This window comes from Sorex araneus, chromosome X, assembly GCF_027595985.1.
Source record: "Sorex araneus isolate mSorAra2 chromosome X, mSorAra2.pri, whole genome shotgun sequence".
In the NCBI taxonomy this organism is placed as follows: domain Eukaryota; kingdom Metazoa; phylum Chordata; class Mammalia; order Eulipotyphla; family Soricidae; genus Sorex; species Sorex araneus.
In genome coordinates, this window is record NC_073313.1 from 228,994,609 (window position 1) to 229,013,301 (window position 18,693).

Here is an 18,693-nt window from a genome sequence, read left to right on the forward strand (position 1 = left end):
TATTTGCTGCATACCATAAACATAAACATTGTAGTCATCTCTCATAAATGACACGACAAACATTTGGAAGTTAAAAAAGAACACGGGGTGGGGTGGGCGGGGGAGGGGGAGAGAGAGAGAGAGGGAGAGAGAGAGAGAGAGAGAGAGAGCGCACTCAAGCTACACAAGGGCCAAGGACAGGACCCCAGTTAATCCCTGACACCATCTCACTCCCCAGTTCAAGGCTAATGCCCTGAAGGTTCCAGCACTAGTTATGGCAAAGCTTAGTTACAGTTACTCCTGTCTTTGTGACACTGAACAAGTCACTGAACTTTTCTCAATCACGGCTCCTTACCTGTGAATGGCCATGATGCTAACCGCAGTACTTCCTTACAGAGTTGTGCTAAGTGTATCCACAGGAAGATCTTAATGCATTGCTTATCATTGGTGCAGAACAAGAGTCATGTAAATAAAAGCTCAGAAACATCTGATAAAAATTACAAACTTTCGGGGCTGGAGCAATAGCACAGCAGGTAGGATGTTTGCCTTGCACACAGCCGACCCAAGTTCAATTCCCAGCATTCCATATGGTCCCGAGCACTGCCAGGAGTAATTCCTGAGTGCATGAGTCAGGAGCAACCCCTGTGCATTGCTGGGTGTGACCCAAAAAGAAAAAAAAAATTACAAACTTTCTCTTGTTGATTTCTTACTATACCCTCCAGACTACAATGCAGCTTCCTGGCTTATCTGTCTCGAAAGGAAGCATAGATGTGGTTACTGTGGGCGCTGAGACAGACACATACTTCTGTTTATAAATTATTCTGAGTATCACAAAGATGTTCTTTGTCCAGGTCAGTGACCTGCCTTCCAGCTACTTTCTCTAAACAATGCTACAGCTTCTTAGTCCACTCTACAATGTGAGATGTAGGGTGATAGGGTAGCAAGTGTTCCTGCCCAAGGAGCCTTTGCTCTAACAGCAGAAAGTAGCAAGAAATTAAGAGTAGAGCAATATCCAGGCAAAAGAGAGTATTTGTTCAAACAACAACCCTCACCCCTGCCTACTGCATCCAGGAATTCAAAATGCTGCAGTGGCCGTTTGCTGTCCTGAACAGCCTGCTGTCCTGGTTCCACTTGAACCAGGGCTTGAGATGTTTGTCCTCACACAGTTTTTAGTCTGGGTGCCAAAGCCAAAGCCCAGGCTTGCCTGTCACTCAGCAGCTTCCACACAGCAGCTCCCTCTCGTTACCTTGCCCTGATGATCGTGTTTCATTTCCCAGCCCCTCGGCAGCTCCAGCTGTTTGTTCGCAAACATGTTGAGGAAACCCACGAGGTCCCGGTTATGCTGGTAGCGTTCAAAGTGGTGGGTGTCCCGCCGGACTTTGGTGATCATGTGCTTCAAACACGTGTTGTTTGTAAACATGCGGTAGGCACTCTGGAGAGAAGGATGGAGAACAGGTGTTAACCGGGTGTCTGGGCAAGGGCAGTGCAGGCACTAGCCATGGGTAAGTGTCGTGCTCAGGTAGCCAGACAGGCCTCAGGGCCACTCGACTCCAAACAGCCAACAGGAAAATATTCTACTCAAAATAAAAATAGAAAGACCATTTACAGAAAGTAAGAGAATCTGATCATGACTGGTTTTCTAAAAAGGATGCTGCGGGGTCTTTTTCCCTAGGGGGCTGCAGGTCCCGAAGATACCATATTAGTGACAAATGCACTACCTCCCAGAGAGTCCCAACATCATCAGTTTCTCCGCCAGCAGTGTAACAGATGACTGGTTCTTTGGGACGGTGCAAGATAAAGCAGTTCCTGTGCTTTATTGAGGTACTGGGTTCCATGTGAAAACTACATGCAATCAGGGCTCGGAATGTGGCTCAAGGGACAGAGCACATGTTTTTTATTTATGAGGAGGGCCTGAGGCAATATCAGGTGTGGTCCTGGTGGTGACCGCAGCCCACTCCTCCCCAGCCCCAAGAAAAGAAGTGCATGCAATATCAATGACAGTCACTTTCACCGTAGGCCACCACAGAGGTTTCCCATCTCACACCTCCCAGAAGGCCGAACTAAGCCCAATGAATGGAAGGGCCAGTAGAGCTGCCTGGACTAGATGCCCCACTCATTTTCTTTTTCTCCCTTCCCCATGAATATATATGGTTGCATTAATCTGACAGAAAGGCATGGTTCATAAACTCTACCGGGGCAGAGAGTGACAGTACAGTGGGTAGGGCATTGGGGCAGAGAGTGATAGTACAGTGGGTAGGGCATTTGTCTTGCATGCAGCCAACCTGGGCTTGATCCTCAGCATCCCATATGGTCCCCGGAGTATTTCCGGATATGACCCAAAAAATCAAACGCACAAATGAATAAACATAAAAACAAATAAAAATTCTATTATATCTCTACATAAAGAAAGTGGTTGTGTCGAAATGTCCAATATCTCTATGATACTTCAAGAAAATGACAAACACTGACTGCAAGCTATGAGTCAGTCCACAAATATTCATTGCACAATACCATGTGTCAAGCCCCAGAAAAGGAATAACTGTCTAGGGTGATTTCCTTGAATCCACAGCAGAAAGAGGCAGTGATGGAACTGATCATGCTGAGGACAATCTCTCCTGGAATTTGATTCTTTTCACAGAACCACTTTTACCTTTATCCCAGGAACGCTACAGAGACCCTAGAGGATTCAGACTTTATTTCACAAAGTAAATGTGTGACTGCTGTTTATTTCAGCCTATGCAAGACCCAGGCAAACCTAGAAGAAGCCAGTATCTCCGGGAATCATTCATTCAAATCCACACTGACCATGTTTGCTGTGCCCAGTGCTGGGCTAGTACTTTTATAAAAGACGAGCAAGTAGGAAGATAGTCAACATTGCTCCTGTGTCCCCGGGCCCCTCAGTATGTGTCCTGTTTGGCTCAAACTGTTTGCTGACAGTGTGAGTGCCTGGAGAGCAGCCACTTTTCCGCACAATAAGCACAGCAAGCCACAGTTCCGAGCGACAATGCTCCCCAGCCTGAGACCCTGAGTCCCCAAGTGACTACATGGATCAAAGAACACCAATAAGCCACTTTTAAAATAAGAAACAAACTTCGTGGGGCCTGGAGGTGGTGTAGTGGTTAGAGCACTGCCTGGCTTGTACCCACATAGGTTTGATTCCTGACATCATGTGGTCCCTGAGTACCCCCAGATGCAGCCTTGGAGGTCCCTAGAACTGCCAGGGTAGCCAGGGTAGCCCTAGCACCGCAGGGCCCCAGAAACATCGTGTCCTTGGTTCTAGTTGGCAGCTGAACTGTGGCAGAGAATTGTGGAGGTAGAAGTGGGGGTGGAGATAAGGGTGGGGAACATCACTTGGGAGCTCCCTTTACCTCCCCACAAACGAGAAACAAACCTTGTTAGCCAAAGCCACTGAGATTTCTTTTAGAATTTTTTAAATTGTTGTTGTTTTATTTTTGAGTCACACATGGCAATGCTCAGGGGTTACTCCTGGCTCCGTACTCATGTGATACTCCCGGCAGTGCTCACAGAATCAGATGGGTATGCTAGGGATCGAAGAACCCAGTCGGCTGGCTGTGTGCAAGCCCTACCCACTGTACTATCTCGACAACTCATTTACTGAGATCTCTTGGTCACCACTATTGATGTTTATAACCTAACAATATAAAATAACTCTTAATCAGTGTTCTGATGGATTATATTCATTGCACTCTGCATTACAGTATTTTTCCTTATCAAAACGAAGAAAGGAAGAGGAAAAATACATGGAATTATGTGCAACTTCTAGTGTTCTTACTATACCTGAATATCACGTACTTTTGAGGCTGTTTCAGCCTGAGAGTATAGATGAAAGTTTTCGACGGCTCTGAGAAATGTGTGGAGCGAGCACAGTGTACTGCCAAAGTGGGCAAGCCCATGCAGGGCGCTTGGCACTTGGAGAACTCGAGAATAAGAAAGTTATACTACAAAAGCACAGAGGAAACTAATAATAATGAGGGGGGAAAAAACCCAAAAAGCCAGAGGTTGTCAGAAACAAATGTTAGTTAACTAACAGTTTAGCCTCTGGCTGACCCTGCTGTGACGTTTTCAGCACCATCAGCAAGACATCTGTCTTCTGCGTCTGGTTCCACGTCTCGGATATATTTTCACTTAAGCCACTGCAAGCTTAGAGGCCTGAGATCACAGTAGCTTATGAGCCGGTGACAGTAATGAGCTTTCAGTCTTATCCATAGCAAGTCCCTACAGGGACGAATTTTTATGGAATAACTATGCCAGATAAATCACTGCAGTAACTGTTGTTCTAAATGGGTGTATTTCTTGGCCCTGTCACTCTCTCTCTCCCATTAACATAAGTAAACAGGTCACATTCTAATTATCTAGAGTAGTGCTTCTTAACCAGGGGCCATATGAATTCCCTGTGGGCCTCCAGAGGGCTGTGGTATGAGACTAGGAGGGCACCCATTAAGGGAGGGAGGGGCGGGGCATAGGGAGAAAACAAGTTCGGAAAGAAGGCACAATGAGAAAATGGTTGAGAAACCCTGGTCTATCTAGAGCACCAGAAACGTTCCTCCCTTGCTACGGAAAAGCAGCAGCATTTCATTAGGGCGAGAAGCAGTGGTAATTAGGTGAAGGAGCTGGGCCCTGCCGCAGGCTTGAAGTAATTCCCCGGGGTTGCTCTCTGCTCTTCAAGCACAGGAGACTTAAGACTGGTCTGATAATTAATTATGTCCTTTCATCTTCCTCCTTTCTGCTCAGTGAGACATGCACTCTACTGCCAAGTTGACTAATGTTTGCAAAAAGCATCTACCAAAGTAAATTAAGTCCGAGAATGCTTTCTCTCATTAATGACAAGCAAACAACCTTCAGAACTATAACTTTTGCAAGTCTGAATAATATGCACAGTATGAAGGAGACGGATGTGAACGTTTCTTCAAGCTGCCACATTTTTATAAGTGACATACGCATATATATGCTTTCAGCAATATATATTGTATGTTACGTATTTCTTTATATGTCGTATATACTTTCTATATTATCTATTTAATGTATGTTATGTTTGCCTACATAGGTTCTTTGATCATCTATCTGTACTACACCTCACTTGCAGTGAGGATTGTAGTCACAGCGCTGGACTCTCAGGAACAAAGTCAAAGACAGTCACTTAATCTCAAACTGCCTCAGATAGAAAGTGAAATAATGATTGTCTTGCTTTCTTCGTAGGCATGTCAGATTCAAATGCAATGAAAGAAATCATGGAAAAGTAACTTGAAGAGGTAAAAATCTCTATAAAAACAGCGAGTAGAAGAAAGTAAAAAGACTAAGGGGTTATATCTGCTAACTCTTTATTATAACAGATAAATGATAGTAGAAAATGTGTTTTATAGTTTCAAGGTCTTTGAAGATCTGGGATGAATATCGCACTTTCTATTACCCCAAGAAGGATCCTCTAACTTCTCATTAATTATGTGCCAAGTCCTTTGCTGATCCCTGAGGCTACAGAAATGAGCAGTGATCACGCAGAAGGATAGAAAAAGAAAAAGAAAAAAAAAAGAGGCAGTGGAAGAGATTGGAGCCAAAAAGCAGAGTTTGGAAACAAAGGTCACAGTGGCAATGAAAATACTGAAACTCACTGGGAGAACTAGCAGAATTGGGACTGAGAGATGGGATAGTGCGAAGGGCTCTTGCCTTGCACATGGTCCCCCCAGGTTCAACCCCCAGGCCCTCTTACCACATATGGTTCCCTGAGCCTGCCAGGAGTGATCCCTGAGCACAGAGCTAGGAGTATGTCCTGAGCACCCTGGGTTGTACTCCTGTGCACCAAGAAAGGAACTAGCAGAACTGACACTAACAGGGACAGAGGTCCCACAGAGTAAGAAAGACGGAAGAGTGGAATCAGAATGAAAGTGCTTAGACTTTATGGATGACTTAACCTACAGGACAAGGCTGTAGGTTAAGAGGGAACAGATTCCCCCTACCCCCGGGCTTCTCTTCTACCTGAAACAAAACTAGATTATGAAATGGGGCTCATTTCAAAATATAATCTTATAGTGCATAGGTAATAGAGTGATGTTGCTTCCTGCCCAGGAGTTCACAGAGTAAAGCAGGAGTTGACAATTGTTCAAGCAGACATAATTCGTTAAGTGATCTCCAAAGATCTTAAAATGGTTTAAAAATATGATGTGATTTCCATGTTCATTTTAGTTATTCTTTCTCTAGTTCAAACTTCTCTTTCCCAGCTTAATTTCTCTTGCTTGTTTCTTGTTTTTCCTAGCAACAAATAAACACTATGGGTTTAATTTAGTTATATAGAGTGGTTAGAGCACACCCCAGTATGTGCAGGCCAGGAATGCAGTCCCCAGCACCACACGTACTCTTTCACCCAGCACCACTGGGTGTGGTCCTAGTGGCCTTCAAGTACCACTGTTCAACTGGTTGTGGTGGTTCCTATTATTTTATTTATAATAATAAAAACAATTTTATTATTATTTATAAAATAATATATTTTATTATTACTTATAAAATAATATAATTTTATTATTATTTGTAAAACAATAAAATTATTGTTTTATTTTTATAAAAAAATTAAAAATTAATTTTTTAAAACATTTGCCACAGCCACTGATCTAGGGATAATTCCTGGTGGTGCTCAGTGGAGACGGTATGTAGTGCTGAGAACTGAACCTGGGTCAACTGCATGAAAGGCAAGCAACCAAAGCCCTGTACTATCTTTTGGGCCTCAAACCTATGTAAAAGGAAGAAACATTAAAAAAGAGGAATGGAAGGGAAAGAAAAAAGGAAAGGAGAAGGCAAAGGGGAAGGCGGGAAAGGAGAAACGAAGGAAGGAAAGAAGGAAGGAAAAAAGGAAGGAAGGAAGGAAGGAAGGAAGGAAGGAAGGAAGGAAGGAAGGAAGGAAGGAAGGAAGGAAGGGAGGAAGGAAGAGAGGAAGGGAAGAAGGAAGGAATGAATGAAGGAAGGAGGAAGGGAAGACAGGAAAATGGAATGAAGGAAGGAAGGAAGGAAAGAAGGAAGGAAGGAAGGAAGGAAGGAAGGAAGGGAGGAAGGAAGGGAGGAAGGGAGGAAGGGAGGAAGGGAAGAAGGAAGGAATGAATGAAGGAAGGAGGGAGGGAAGACAGGAAAATGGAAGGAAGGAAGGAAGGAAGGAAGGAAGGAAGGAAGAAAGGAAGGAAGGAAGGAAGGAAGGAAGGAAGGAAGGAAGGAGGGAGGGAGGAAGTAAGTAGAAAGGGAAAAAAAGAGAAAAAAATTTAAAAAAAGAAAAAGAAAAGTTGATGAATGAGCAGCTCATTTTCTTTTTGGAATTTTGCAGGAGAAATTGTACTAAGGGTTCAATGTGCTTCGTTTTTATGTTTTAGGTATAAGAAGTGAAAAACTTGAAAAAAAATTGAGATGAATGTTATTTATCATTTGGCAGTAGAATAAGAAAACTTCCCATAAACTGCATTCAGTTCTTTTCAATTAACAGCCTTATAATCAATCTATTCATTTTTGAGTAGTTTTTACCCCATGCCACAGTGACCTTATGCTCTGGATTACCTGACCCAATTGAGATTTCAGCTAAATCTCTCCTTTGTAATGATACAGGTAAGTACATTATTGCTAAATAAAAATATTTCAGAAGTTCTTCATCTACATATTATAAATTCAGGCTCAGAAAATAATGTCATTGATTTTACAGCAACTGCTTCATATCAACAAGGGAACATTTATAGGTATTTGTATATACTACTCATAAATCAAAAATTATTACAAACAATAAAAAGAACAGCGCTATTTCCATGAGATGTATCCCTAAACACAGAAACAATAATCTCTTATAGGATCTGTCTTTATAATATTTCTAATCACAAAGGATTTTATATTGTTTTCATCTCATTATATAGCAAAATGGCTAACTAAATTTATTAACTGAAAAAACTAAATTATCAATTTATGTATTGTGCTATAGTAGGAATTTCTGACTTATGAGATCCTATCTATACATTCTGAAACAAGTGTCCCTCATGATCTATTTAAGACTTTAGAAGCAGGAATTAAGTAGTTCTAGAACAGAATTTCTCAAACTAATTTTCCGTATCACCAACTTTAGGGGTAAAAAAAATTACTGAGTGCTTCCCTGGAATCTACCTTCTTTAAAACATAAACAGAAAGTGTGTCCCTGCTGCAATGGTGCTCACTCCACACCCTCTAGGTGTTCCAGCAGCATCCCCTCAGGGGCTGTATTGGCCACCTGGGGAAAGACTGTGCTAGACTTAAAAAAAACAGAGCAAATACTTATTTGGCAAGTATGTTAAAAAACATTATTCAGTTTCATTCAATACAAAATATTTAAATATGACACTAATTGGATAAAGACAAGCCTACCAACTATTAAAGAATTGACATTAATAACTAAATCTTCATTCGAGAGGAAAGCTTTATCAGGACAAATTTGGAAGAAATTTAATCATAACCAGTAGAGGGCGGTAGAATACATCTTAAAGCAACCCACAAGGCAAAAAAGAAAAGTTTTACTTGAGAGTTATGGCGATCATATACATATATCTACTAGACTCGTTTTAAATATATGCTATGAGACTGTGAACTAAACCATTGCCCCATACTACCCCAGGAAGGGAAATGATGCAATTTCTAACATAAATCTCCCTGGACTTAATTACAAAAATACTAAAATACAGAAATCCTCTACCATGCAGCCGCAATAGCGGCCGCTCAACTTCATATCTCTTCATTCTCAGCAATGGAAAACTAATTATCAAATGCTTCCTTGTCAGTAGGGCTGTTTTTTGGGGGGGGAAACTCCAACAACAATAGTGAGTTTTGTGTTGAAATATGGAATGTAATCAAGGTAAAGAGAAAATGGGGTGAAGTTTATCAGTTATGCAGGCGGGGGCGGGGGGCAGGGGGTGGGAGGCATACTGGGGTTTTTGGTGGTGGAATATGGGCACTGGTGAAGGAATGGGTGTTTGAGCATTGTATAATTGAGACATAAGCCTGAGAACTTTGTAACTTTCCACATGGTGATTCAATAAAATAAATCATTTAATAAATAAATAAATATATGCTATGGAATTAATTACTTCTACAGGAAACCTATTTTTCCATGACTTTTTTAAATCATAAACTTTTCAAATCATAAAAAAATTTGAGAGCAACAGAAAAATTATTCCTTTTGCAAGCTGAAGGTCAATAATAGAAACAGAGAATCTGTGAGAAAATGTATAGGTAATGAACAATTCAAGCAAAAAAATGACTAGATAATAATTTGTTTGTTTGGGGGGCCACAGCAGGTGGTGCTTTTTGAGGCTCCATCAGGTGGTGCTCAGGACTTACTCCTGGCTCTGTGCTCAGTGATCACTCCTGGTGGTGCTCAGGGAACCATGTGTGGTCCTGGGAATTGAACTTGAATTGGCCTGTATTCCAGGCAAGCCATAGTAACCCTCTAGTCCCAGAGAGGATAAATTTTATTTAATTTAATTATTTTATTTACTTTTTGGTTTGGGGGCCAGCCCTACCAGACAGTATACACAGGATTTACTCTTGGCTGTGGATCACCCCTGGCAGTTCTCAGGGGATGCCAAGGATCGAACCCAAGTCAGCCACGTACGAGGCCAATATACCTTACCTACTGCACCATCGATCCGATCCCTTTATTTATTTTGATTTGGGTTCCCACCAGCTATGTTCAGGAGTTATTCCAATCTGGAGCCTGTGGGACCATGTAGAGCCATGGATCAAACCATGGGGTCATGAGTTTCCCTCTGAGCCATCTCTCCAGCTTTAGAAGATCAACTTTTAAACACAAGTATGCTGTAAACTATTGTTATCCCTTTACTATGTTTCTTTAGATTCCCATCCATGAGTGAGATCATTCTGTATGTGCTCCCCTCCTTCTAACTTCACTTATCATGATATTCTCCAGTTCCACTCATGTACTGGCAAACTGTATGATTTCATCTTTTCTTGTAATTGATTACTACTCTATGAGTTTACCAAGAATGGGTGGGGGCAAGGGAGTGAACAAAATATGACCCTGGGATAATGGTGGAGGAAAACAGTCAAGGGAGAGAGGTGGTGTTGCAAAGTTGTATGCATAAATCCCTAATATGAAATCATGGTTAAAAGTCAGGACTGGAAATATATATAAACACAAACAAACAAAAACAGGTTAAAAAAAGAGAGAGCAAAATGAGTCTTTTGTGATGATTAAAAGACTAAACTTTCTTATAATTTTCTAGCTTAGGAAAGACCTAATTTGGCTGATATCAACATTTCTGTCCTTTAGCCAAACCAGAGGGAGGGCAGAACACAGTTTGGGGCCAGGGTTCAAGGCCTGGGTTCAAGCCCAGCTCCACATGGTTCCCTTTCCTCAAGCCCCAAACACAACTAGATGTGGCCTAAGCAGCATTTTTAAATTAAAATACATGATTTAAGTAAAAATATGTATGCACATGTTGTACCATGCTTCCCTTGCCCCCGAATTCTAATCTCTTGCCTATACTCCATACAATCTTTAAAATATTACTCAATTAATTGATTTCATCTTTCAGATTACTATAATGGATCACATCTTCCTTTGTGTCAGAAAATCTATGCTGCCATCTCAGAGCTGCTTACCTTCAATGCTCTGATTACTGTCACTGTATCACTGTCATCTTGTTGTTCGTCGATTTACTCGAGTGGGCACCAGTAACGTCTCTATTACACTCAGCCCTGAGATTTTAGCATCCTCCTTTACTGTCTTTCCCAAAGATTGGAGGCTCTTTCAGGGTCAGGGGAATAAGACCCATTATTACTGTTTTTGGCATATTGAATATGCCAAGGGTAATTTGCCAGACTCGGCCATGCGGGGGAGATACTCTCGGTAGCTTTCCAGGCTCTCTGAGAGGTATGTATATATCTTTTACTGTATGTGGGAATATGAATACACCATGGGGATCTTGCCAGGCTCTCCTGTGCGGGCAATAGACTCTTCATAGCTTGTCAGGCTCTCCAAGAGGAAGAACTAGGCTATTGGAAAACTAGGCTTTGATAGTTGGTTTTATTTATGTAGGCCAAATTAGGAGCTAGTGTGAGCATATCCGCATACCTGGAGTATCTCTGGGATTTTAACTCCACAGATACCTCTTAGTTCCCAGATAACCTGGGGAATGCTAGTCAACCTCTTTTTGCCTCAGTTCTTTCATCTGGAAAAAAAATTAGTATTTTATTGAACTCATAGGCTTGTTTGAATTAAAAAGGTGAAAACAAACACAGTGCTTAATACTGAGTCTGAACACAACTGAGTGCTCAGTAACAGTGAGTTATTCTTCTTTCTATCACTACGAATGGGGAGAATTTCCTTTGCCCCTTCGCTCCTTCTGTCACACTTGCTCATACTCACAGGGTTAGAATGCAGCACGGTGAAGAACTCTGGGCTGATGAGGAACTTCACAGGGGGAGACTGTAACAGCAACGTGAGCCTGGATCTGGAGGTAGAGTGAGGCAGGACATTCTCCCGACGGAAATCTAATAGGGCAGACCAAAAACTTTAAAGAACTTTCACCACCGGGTGAAAATACGCTTCTTTACCTTTGAGTCTTAAAAAGATCAAAGAATTCTTTACTATATGCAATGACTTTAATTGCCCTTTCTTTGCTGTAAATGTATACATAAAACCTCACTGTTCTTAACCAAACTAAGATAGAATTGAATAATATTTCTAGTCACTATTAACGACAACATTGAAATATATCCTTAGGGCTGTGTGGGGGGGAGGTGATGGTGGTGAAGGGTGACAAGGTTGGAACCTCACGTGAGAAATGTGCTCTGTCACTCACCTACATCCTTGTAACTTGAGGCTTTCCAAGGGATCAGATTTAATCTATTGATTGGTACTAGTCCAGAGACCCAGAGATTAAAGCAGTTTATATTTTTTATTTGGTTGTGTGATTATTTTCTAAGTCCAAATAAAAAACGGAGGATGAGAAGCTGTTTTTGGTGAATTATACATTTTATGTTGCATTGCCAAATGGATGTTAAGATCAGTAACTGACTTAATAAAAAACTGCACTTTGCATATATCCTTACTAATCTGTTTTCTGCTCTCGTTGACATTACGGAGATAAAACAAACCAAGGCTCTTACCTGCACTGGCTTGGTGAAAGTCAGATTCTTCCGCTGCCCCATCAATGGTATTGGTATTTTCCTCAGGCCTCTCATTAGTCATGGTTCTGCGGATACTCTGATATCTAAAATCACGAACCTAGAGTTATGTTACTACAGCCTCAAAGACATGGGCCCAGACAGAAGTTTCGCTCTCCTCTTAGCTTCACTCTTCTCCTCCACAAATTCCCATCCCTTGACTTTCTTTCTGGGTGTTTTTCATTCAAGTAAATTGTGCCGAGTTATATTTTCTTTATATTGGTTTGTAGAACATTCAATATTTAAAATTAACTGATTTTTTTAAAATTGTGATCCCTTGACTGGTTGAGGAAACTTTGGTACATCTATACAATGGAATACTATGCAGCTGTTAGAAAAAAGGAGGTCAAGAATTTTGTAGTCAAGTGGATGGGCATGAAAAGTTTCATGCTGAGTGAAATGAGTCAGAAAGAGAGAGACAGACATAGAAAGATTGCACTCATCTATGGTATATAGAATAACAGAGTGGGAGACTAACACCCAAGAACTGTAGAAATAAGTACCAGGAGGTTGACTCCATGGCTTCGAGGCTGGCCTCACGTTCCGGGGAAAGGTCAACTCAGAGAAGCGATCACCAACTACATTGTAGTCGAAGGCCATGTGGGGGAAGGGAGTTGCGGGCTGAATGAGGGCTAGAGACTGAGCACAGCGGCCACTCAACACCTTTATTGCAAACCACAACAGCTAATTAGAGAGAGAAAACAGAAGGGAATGCCTTGCCACAGTGGCAGGGTGGGGTGGGGGGGAGATGGGATTGGGGAGGGTGGGAGGGACACTGGGTTTACGGGTGGTGGAGAATGGGCACTGGTGAAGGGATGGGTTCCCAAACTTTGTATGAGGGAAGTATAAGCACAAAAGTGTATAAATCTGTAACTGTACCCTCACGGTGATTCTCTAATTAAAAATAAATAAATTTTTTAAAAAAAAAAAAGAAAAAAAATAAATAAAATTGTGATCCTTAACCAAAGAAAACTAAATCCCTATATTGTTAAAAGAATAAAGATGCATTCTTTAGGTATTTAAAAAAATATTTTTCTTAGACATTTTAAAGGTTATTATCAAGTATATGCTCTATGTTACTAAAAATCACTGCCTAAATTGGCTAAAAGGGTCATTATTATACCCCCATCCCTTACTCACCCCTCAGTTTCCAAACACAGCATGTATGGATATGGGTGATTTGACCTGATTTTAATTTTTATCTTATTTTATCTTATGGGCTGGAGCAATAGCACAGCGGATAGGGCATTTGCCTTGCACACGGCCAACCAGGGTTGGATTCCTCCACCCCTCTCATAGAGCCTAGCAAGCTACCGAGTATCTCGCCTGGCAAGCTACCTGTGGTGTATCAATATGCCAAAAACAGTAACAACAAGTCTCACAATAGAGACATTACTGGTACCCGTTGGTGCAAATTGATGAGCAATGGGATGACAGTGATACAGTGACAGTGGTACAGAGATACTTATTTTATTTTAAACTAGGAGAAGATAAATGAAGTCTATCAAACCAAAGGAGGTGAGAGCCAGAATGATAGGACACTTAAAGATCAAAGAGACATGGCGTTTCCTGCTTCGCTTCCTGTCAAAGTGAGCCCCACCGCCAAACAGAACAGCAAGATAAATGCACACGTGCTCACCGCCGGTTCAGCTGCTCCATCTGCTGGATGGAGTTGGAGCGTTGCAGCACCTGCGGGGCTGGGGGAGCCGTTGGCCGCTGCCACGTCGTGGTTCTGTTGACGTGGTCCACGTAGAAGATCCTGCCGTGGCTGTCGATGCGGGCCTCCCAGTCTAAACAGCAGCAACACAGCGTAAGGATGAGAAGGAGGAGCCGAGATCATTCACAGGGTCCATAAAGTTCTGTGTGCATATTCTCTCTCTGTCATGCTGTAATTTGTGGCTAATAATATAGACTTCACAGCCTAGTCCTGCACTTCCTCCCAGAACACTCCAGAATTTATTCTTAGGGGTCAGTAAATATAATACCAGCCCCTAGAAGAATCTCGGAATGTAGAGAATCACTGTAGACTTCCATAATGCTCAGCTGTCATACATAAGAACCAGCGTTTGAAAAGTCTAAGTTGGTAATATCATAATACTTGAACTAGTCATAAAAATTAGTATTGGTGGGGCCAGAGAGGTAGAAAAGGGGTTAAAGTTTGGTCCCCCTGCACTGTAGAGTCTCCCCAAGCACCCACAGGAGTGATCCCTGAATACGAAGCCACAAGTAAGCAAGCCCTGAGCATCTATCCGGGTATGATTCAGAAACCCAAACCCAATAATCCCCCGCCCCATCCCCCAAATAGTATTGGTGGTAGTTTTCACCAATTAGATGAAGACTTATAGTTGTAAATTTCAATATGAATAATGATACAAAATCTTGGTGAGATTAGGAAGAAATAATCTACTTGTTTATAAGAAATAATGCTTACCTGTTCATCAAACAGTATCCTTAACTACAAATCTCTATTTACACTTTCCCCAAGATGAATTGTATTTTCAGATCAAGGGTAACTACTTACTTGTAATCTCAAATAAATCAGTATTTTTTTAAAAGAATTATTTTTTAAAAAAAATTTCGCACGTAGGTTATCTCATTCTGTTAATCCGTGTCAAAAATGTACATTAAGTGCATGTTCAATAAAAAGAGAAAGCAGACTGGCAAGCAGAACCATGTCTGAGATTCTAAAAGGCCACGTCTATATAAAAATACACAGCACAAGTTGATCTTTTGGAAAAACAAAATTTCAAAACTGATTGTATGAGAGAAGGGTAATATTTATAGGAACCTATGAAGTCAGCATAAATCTTTTTAAGCAAGAAAGTTTTAACATATTTCTACATAAATCCTTTTTTCAGAATTCGCAGTCTAATTATTTTTAAAATTTCCAGGTGATCACATAATTTATCAGCAGACATTTGAGTCCAATCCTGGACACAATGAAGTGGTTATGTTTGCTCATCACCTGAGTTTTCACAACAGGGAAAATGTAGATGCACGTGGAACTGGAGTGTTTGGTGGCTCAGAGCCCCCTCCCCAGGCTGGGCAATGGTCACAGACAGAAGAAGGACCAGGGGACAGAGAAACAGGACCTCGGGCTGGTTAATAGTTTATTTCTCTCTCCTTCCCAGAATAGTCCGATCTCTCCCTTTACAGAGCAATCGTAGAAGCAGTTTTGGTTGTAGTCCCAGTTACCATACCTCCATCATCCTAGTCTCCTCATAGTCCTCCCATCTCCATGGACCTCTAGTTCCCCATTCCCCTTTGATTAACTGAATACAAGATGGAGCTCAGAGAGATAGTTCGAGCAAGCACCAGTAACGTCTCTCATTGAGAGACTAATTGTTACTGTTTTTGGCATATCAAATATGCATGGGTAGCTTGCCAGGCTCTGCCATGCAGGCTCCATACTCTCAGTAGCTTGCTGGGCTCTCCGAGAGGGTTGGAGGAATTGAACCTGGGTTGGCCGTGTGAAAGGCGAAAGCCCAATTGCTGTACTATCGCTCCAGCCCTGAGAGATAGTATGGCAGTTAAAGTGCTGGTTTTGCACTCGGCTGACCCAGGTTCCATCCCTGGCATCCCAGTTGGTCCCCTGAGCACTGTCAGGAGTGATTTCTTAGCATAGAGCCAGGAGTAACCTCTGAGCACTGCCAGGTATTGACAAAAAAACAAACAAAAAAATGAATACATGAATCATTCTCTCTTATGACTTTTAAATTTATTTGTCATGCTGTGTTATACACAGCAGATAATATATTTGGAACTTACCCATCCTCATCATTTTTTTCTACTCATATGGCCTTCATACTGGCCACATTTCATGAGGGGGTGGGATGGAGGGGTAAATTCTTGAGTAGTTTGTTCAAGGAAAACATTCCATCTTTGAAGACAATTCTTTTACTTTCTTTTGTCAGTAAATGGAAAATATGCAATAACGTGTTTTCCTTTTTTCCTTAACTGCCAGAAAATAGGGCCAAATTTTAGTTATAACCTTATCTCCAGAGCTTGGCAGGTCTCTCTTTCTGCTTTTTTTAGTTGGTTTCTGTTCTGTTTTTATCCTTAATTGACCTATTCTACATTTTTATTTTGGAATGTAAACATTCTTGAGGGGAGGAATGGCTATTTGTTTTCATGTGTATTTGATTGGCTATGTAATATGTGTATGAATTATCCTGACTCTAATAAGAAACACATGTGATGAGAAGCTCAGAATCAGATGAGAAAGTTTGCAAGGAGCAGAGCAAAACAATGGAATAGATAAAAGGGTTTTGGAAAGTGATTACTGAAAACACTTTACCTGGCATGCTGAGCAAGAGGTCTTTGGGGAGTACTAAATGATGGGATTGTAGCTGTGCCCGTAGAATTCTGATTTGGCATGCTGATTACTGTCAGCCTGTATTACCCACAATGGGAGTGGCACTTAGTAACTTATAGTCTGGTGTTCTCTCTCATTCTCAATTTTATTTTCTTGCCACTTGTCATAAATTAAGATGTGCTGAGATCAAAAAAAGGAAATATTTTTACTCCCTGCTGAAGTGGCCTTCAGTTACCATCTGATACTGCCTGGGACCTACCATGCAGATCTTTCCAAACCTAATTTCTTTGCTGGAAAACTTGCCTTATTTCTAAAGCAAATAAATGGAGAGCTGGTGATTGTTGTAGAACATTGGGTTGTCCTTGCAGAGAGCTTAGGTTTATTGCGTTACTTCGACAACAGTGCCCCTGAAACACACCCAATTCCATCAAGTACTAATAATCCTATACTGCTTTTCATCTTTCCTTTATGTAATTTGCATTGTTTAGCAATGTTCTTTTTATATAGACACAGGGAAACAGTTCATGCTAGGCTTTTGTAACATGGGAGTTAATTGACTCCAACTAGTATTTACTCCTGGGAATCCATCCAAATTTACTTGACTTAAACCTCAGCTGCCCTTAGTTTCTAGTACTCCAAAAACAGGGTCCCAACAAAGGGACTGGATGGACCCAGGGCAAGCAGTAAGCTACCCTGGCATGGGAAAGGGACAAGCTAAGTGCCATAAGTATAATAAGTTAAGAGCATGGTCATGGGACAAACTTTCTCATAACCCAAAAAAGAAGTAACTATGAATAAGGACTCTGCTAGGATTAGGAAAGACTAACCTGGCCTGAGGACTGTGGTGTGGGATATACAGCGAGATGTCCCCAGGAAGAGCCCACCTTTAAGCTTAATATATCTCTTACTGTGTTCATACAAAATGACTAGAAATACTATAAGTACTAAAATTACTATGACTGTGTAAATGAATTACTAGCTGAGGAAAGGAGAAAGCAATACACCCTGGATGGAATCCCACCCTTGAGCAGATCTCCTAGTAATCTGGAGTGCTGAGCTCTCAGATGAGATTTTTGTCCTTGAGTTAATCTCCTAGAACTTCCCCTGAAGGCGTGGATTTACCTGTTTGTTGTTATGACAATGCTCAACACCCACCCTTCATGATTTCGTATAACTATTCTATAAGAGGAAAGGGGGACTAGAGGCCTATGGAGAAGGGAGGACTACAAGGAGACTAGGATGATGGAGGTCTGATAACTGGGGCTATGACCAAAACTATGACTAGGACTGTGCTGTAAAGGGAGTGATCGGACTACGCTGGGGAGGAGAGAGAAATAAACTGACTATCAACCAACCTGGGGTCCTGTTTCTTTGTTCCCTGGCCCTTCGTCTGTCTGTCACCAGTGACGGGCTAGGGAGGGGGTTCTTGGCCACTGAACACTTGAATCCCAGTCCCAAGTGTACCCATGGCTTCTTTCTTTCTGTTGTGAAATTCACAGGGTGGGGGGGGGGGCGGGGGAGAGGACAGGGGTACAGGTCAAGTTGCAGGGCATAGGCCTTGCATGTGCAAAACCCAGACTTTGATCCCTGATTCTTCTTTTCTTCAGGACTTCACCCACTCCATCTCTGGCAGTGCCCTTGCCCTAGGGCGCCACCAGGCAGAGCCACCATAACTAACAACAGAAGGAAGTACTAATTTCTTTTCAAAAGTAATTTATAAGCTCCTGTGAGTAAGAGCCCCTACCCTTAAACATACAAGAAGTTATAAGTTAATTAAATGCTGAAGATTCAGACCTTACTTTTAGGTCTTTGTTTCAAAGAATGCTTCAGTAACAACATGCACAACCATAAAAAGTTATACATGTTTCTCTGTATATTTCCAGATCTACCCACTTTAAGGGACTGGAGTGATAGCACAGAGGGTAGAGCATTTGTCTTGCACGCGGCCGACCCAGGTTCGATTCCTCCATCCCTCTCAAAGAGCCCAGCAAGCTACTGAGAGTATCCCGCGCTCAAGGTAGAATCTGGCAAGCTACCCGTGGTGTATTCAATATGCCCAAAACAGTAACAACAAGTCTCACAATGGAGACATTACTGGTGTCCACTCAGCAAATCGATGAACAACAGGATGACAGTGCAATGCTACCCACTCTAACATACCACACTAGCTATGTAATAGTCCTGACACATGCCATCAGTTCTGG

General features: G+C 41.7%; 1 protein-coding gene across 6 annotated transcripts in view; it reads right to left on the bottom strand.

Moving 5' to 3' along the window:
* HECW2 (HECT, C2 and WW domain containing E3 ubiquitin protein ligase 2) overlaps window positions 1-18,693 on the bottom strand; it is a 396,920-nt gene that overhangs the window by 93,203 nt on the left and 285,024 nt on the right. For all 6 annotated transcript variants that reach the window (XM_055120479.1, XM_055120478.1, XM_055120481.1 and 3 more), the window contains 4 exons: window positions 13,814-13,964; window positions 12,118-12,221; window positions 11,375-11,499; window positions 1,226-1,411 (listed from right to left, as the gene is read on the bottom strand). In XM_055120479.1, coding sequence (XP_054976454.1) covers window positions 1,226-1,411; window positions 11,375-11,499; window positions 12,118-12,221; window positions 13,814-13,964 — 566 coding nt within the window. The remainder of the gene's footprint in view (window positions 1-1,225; window positions 1,412-11,374; window positions 11,500-12,117; window positions 12,222-13,813; window positions 13,965-18,693) is intronic.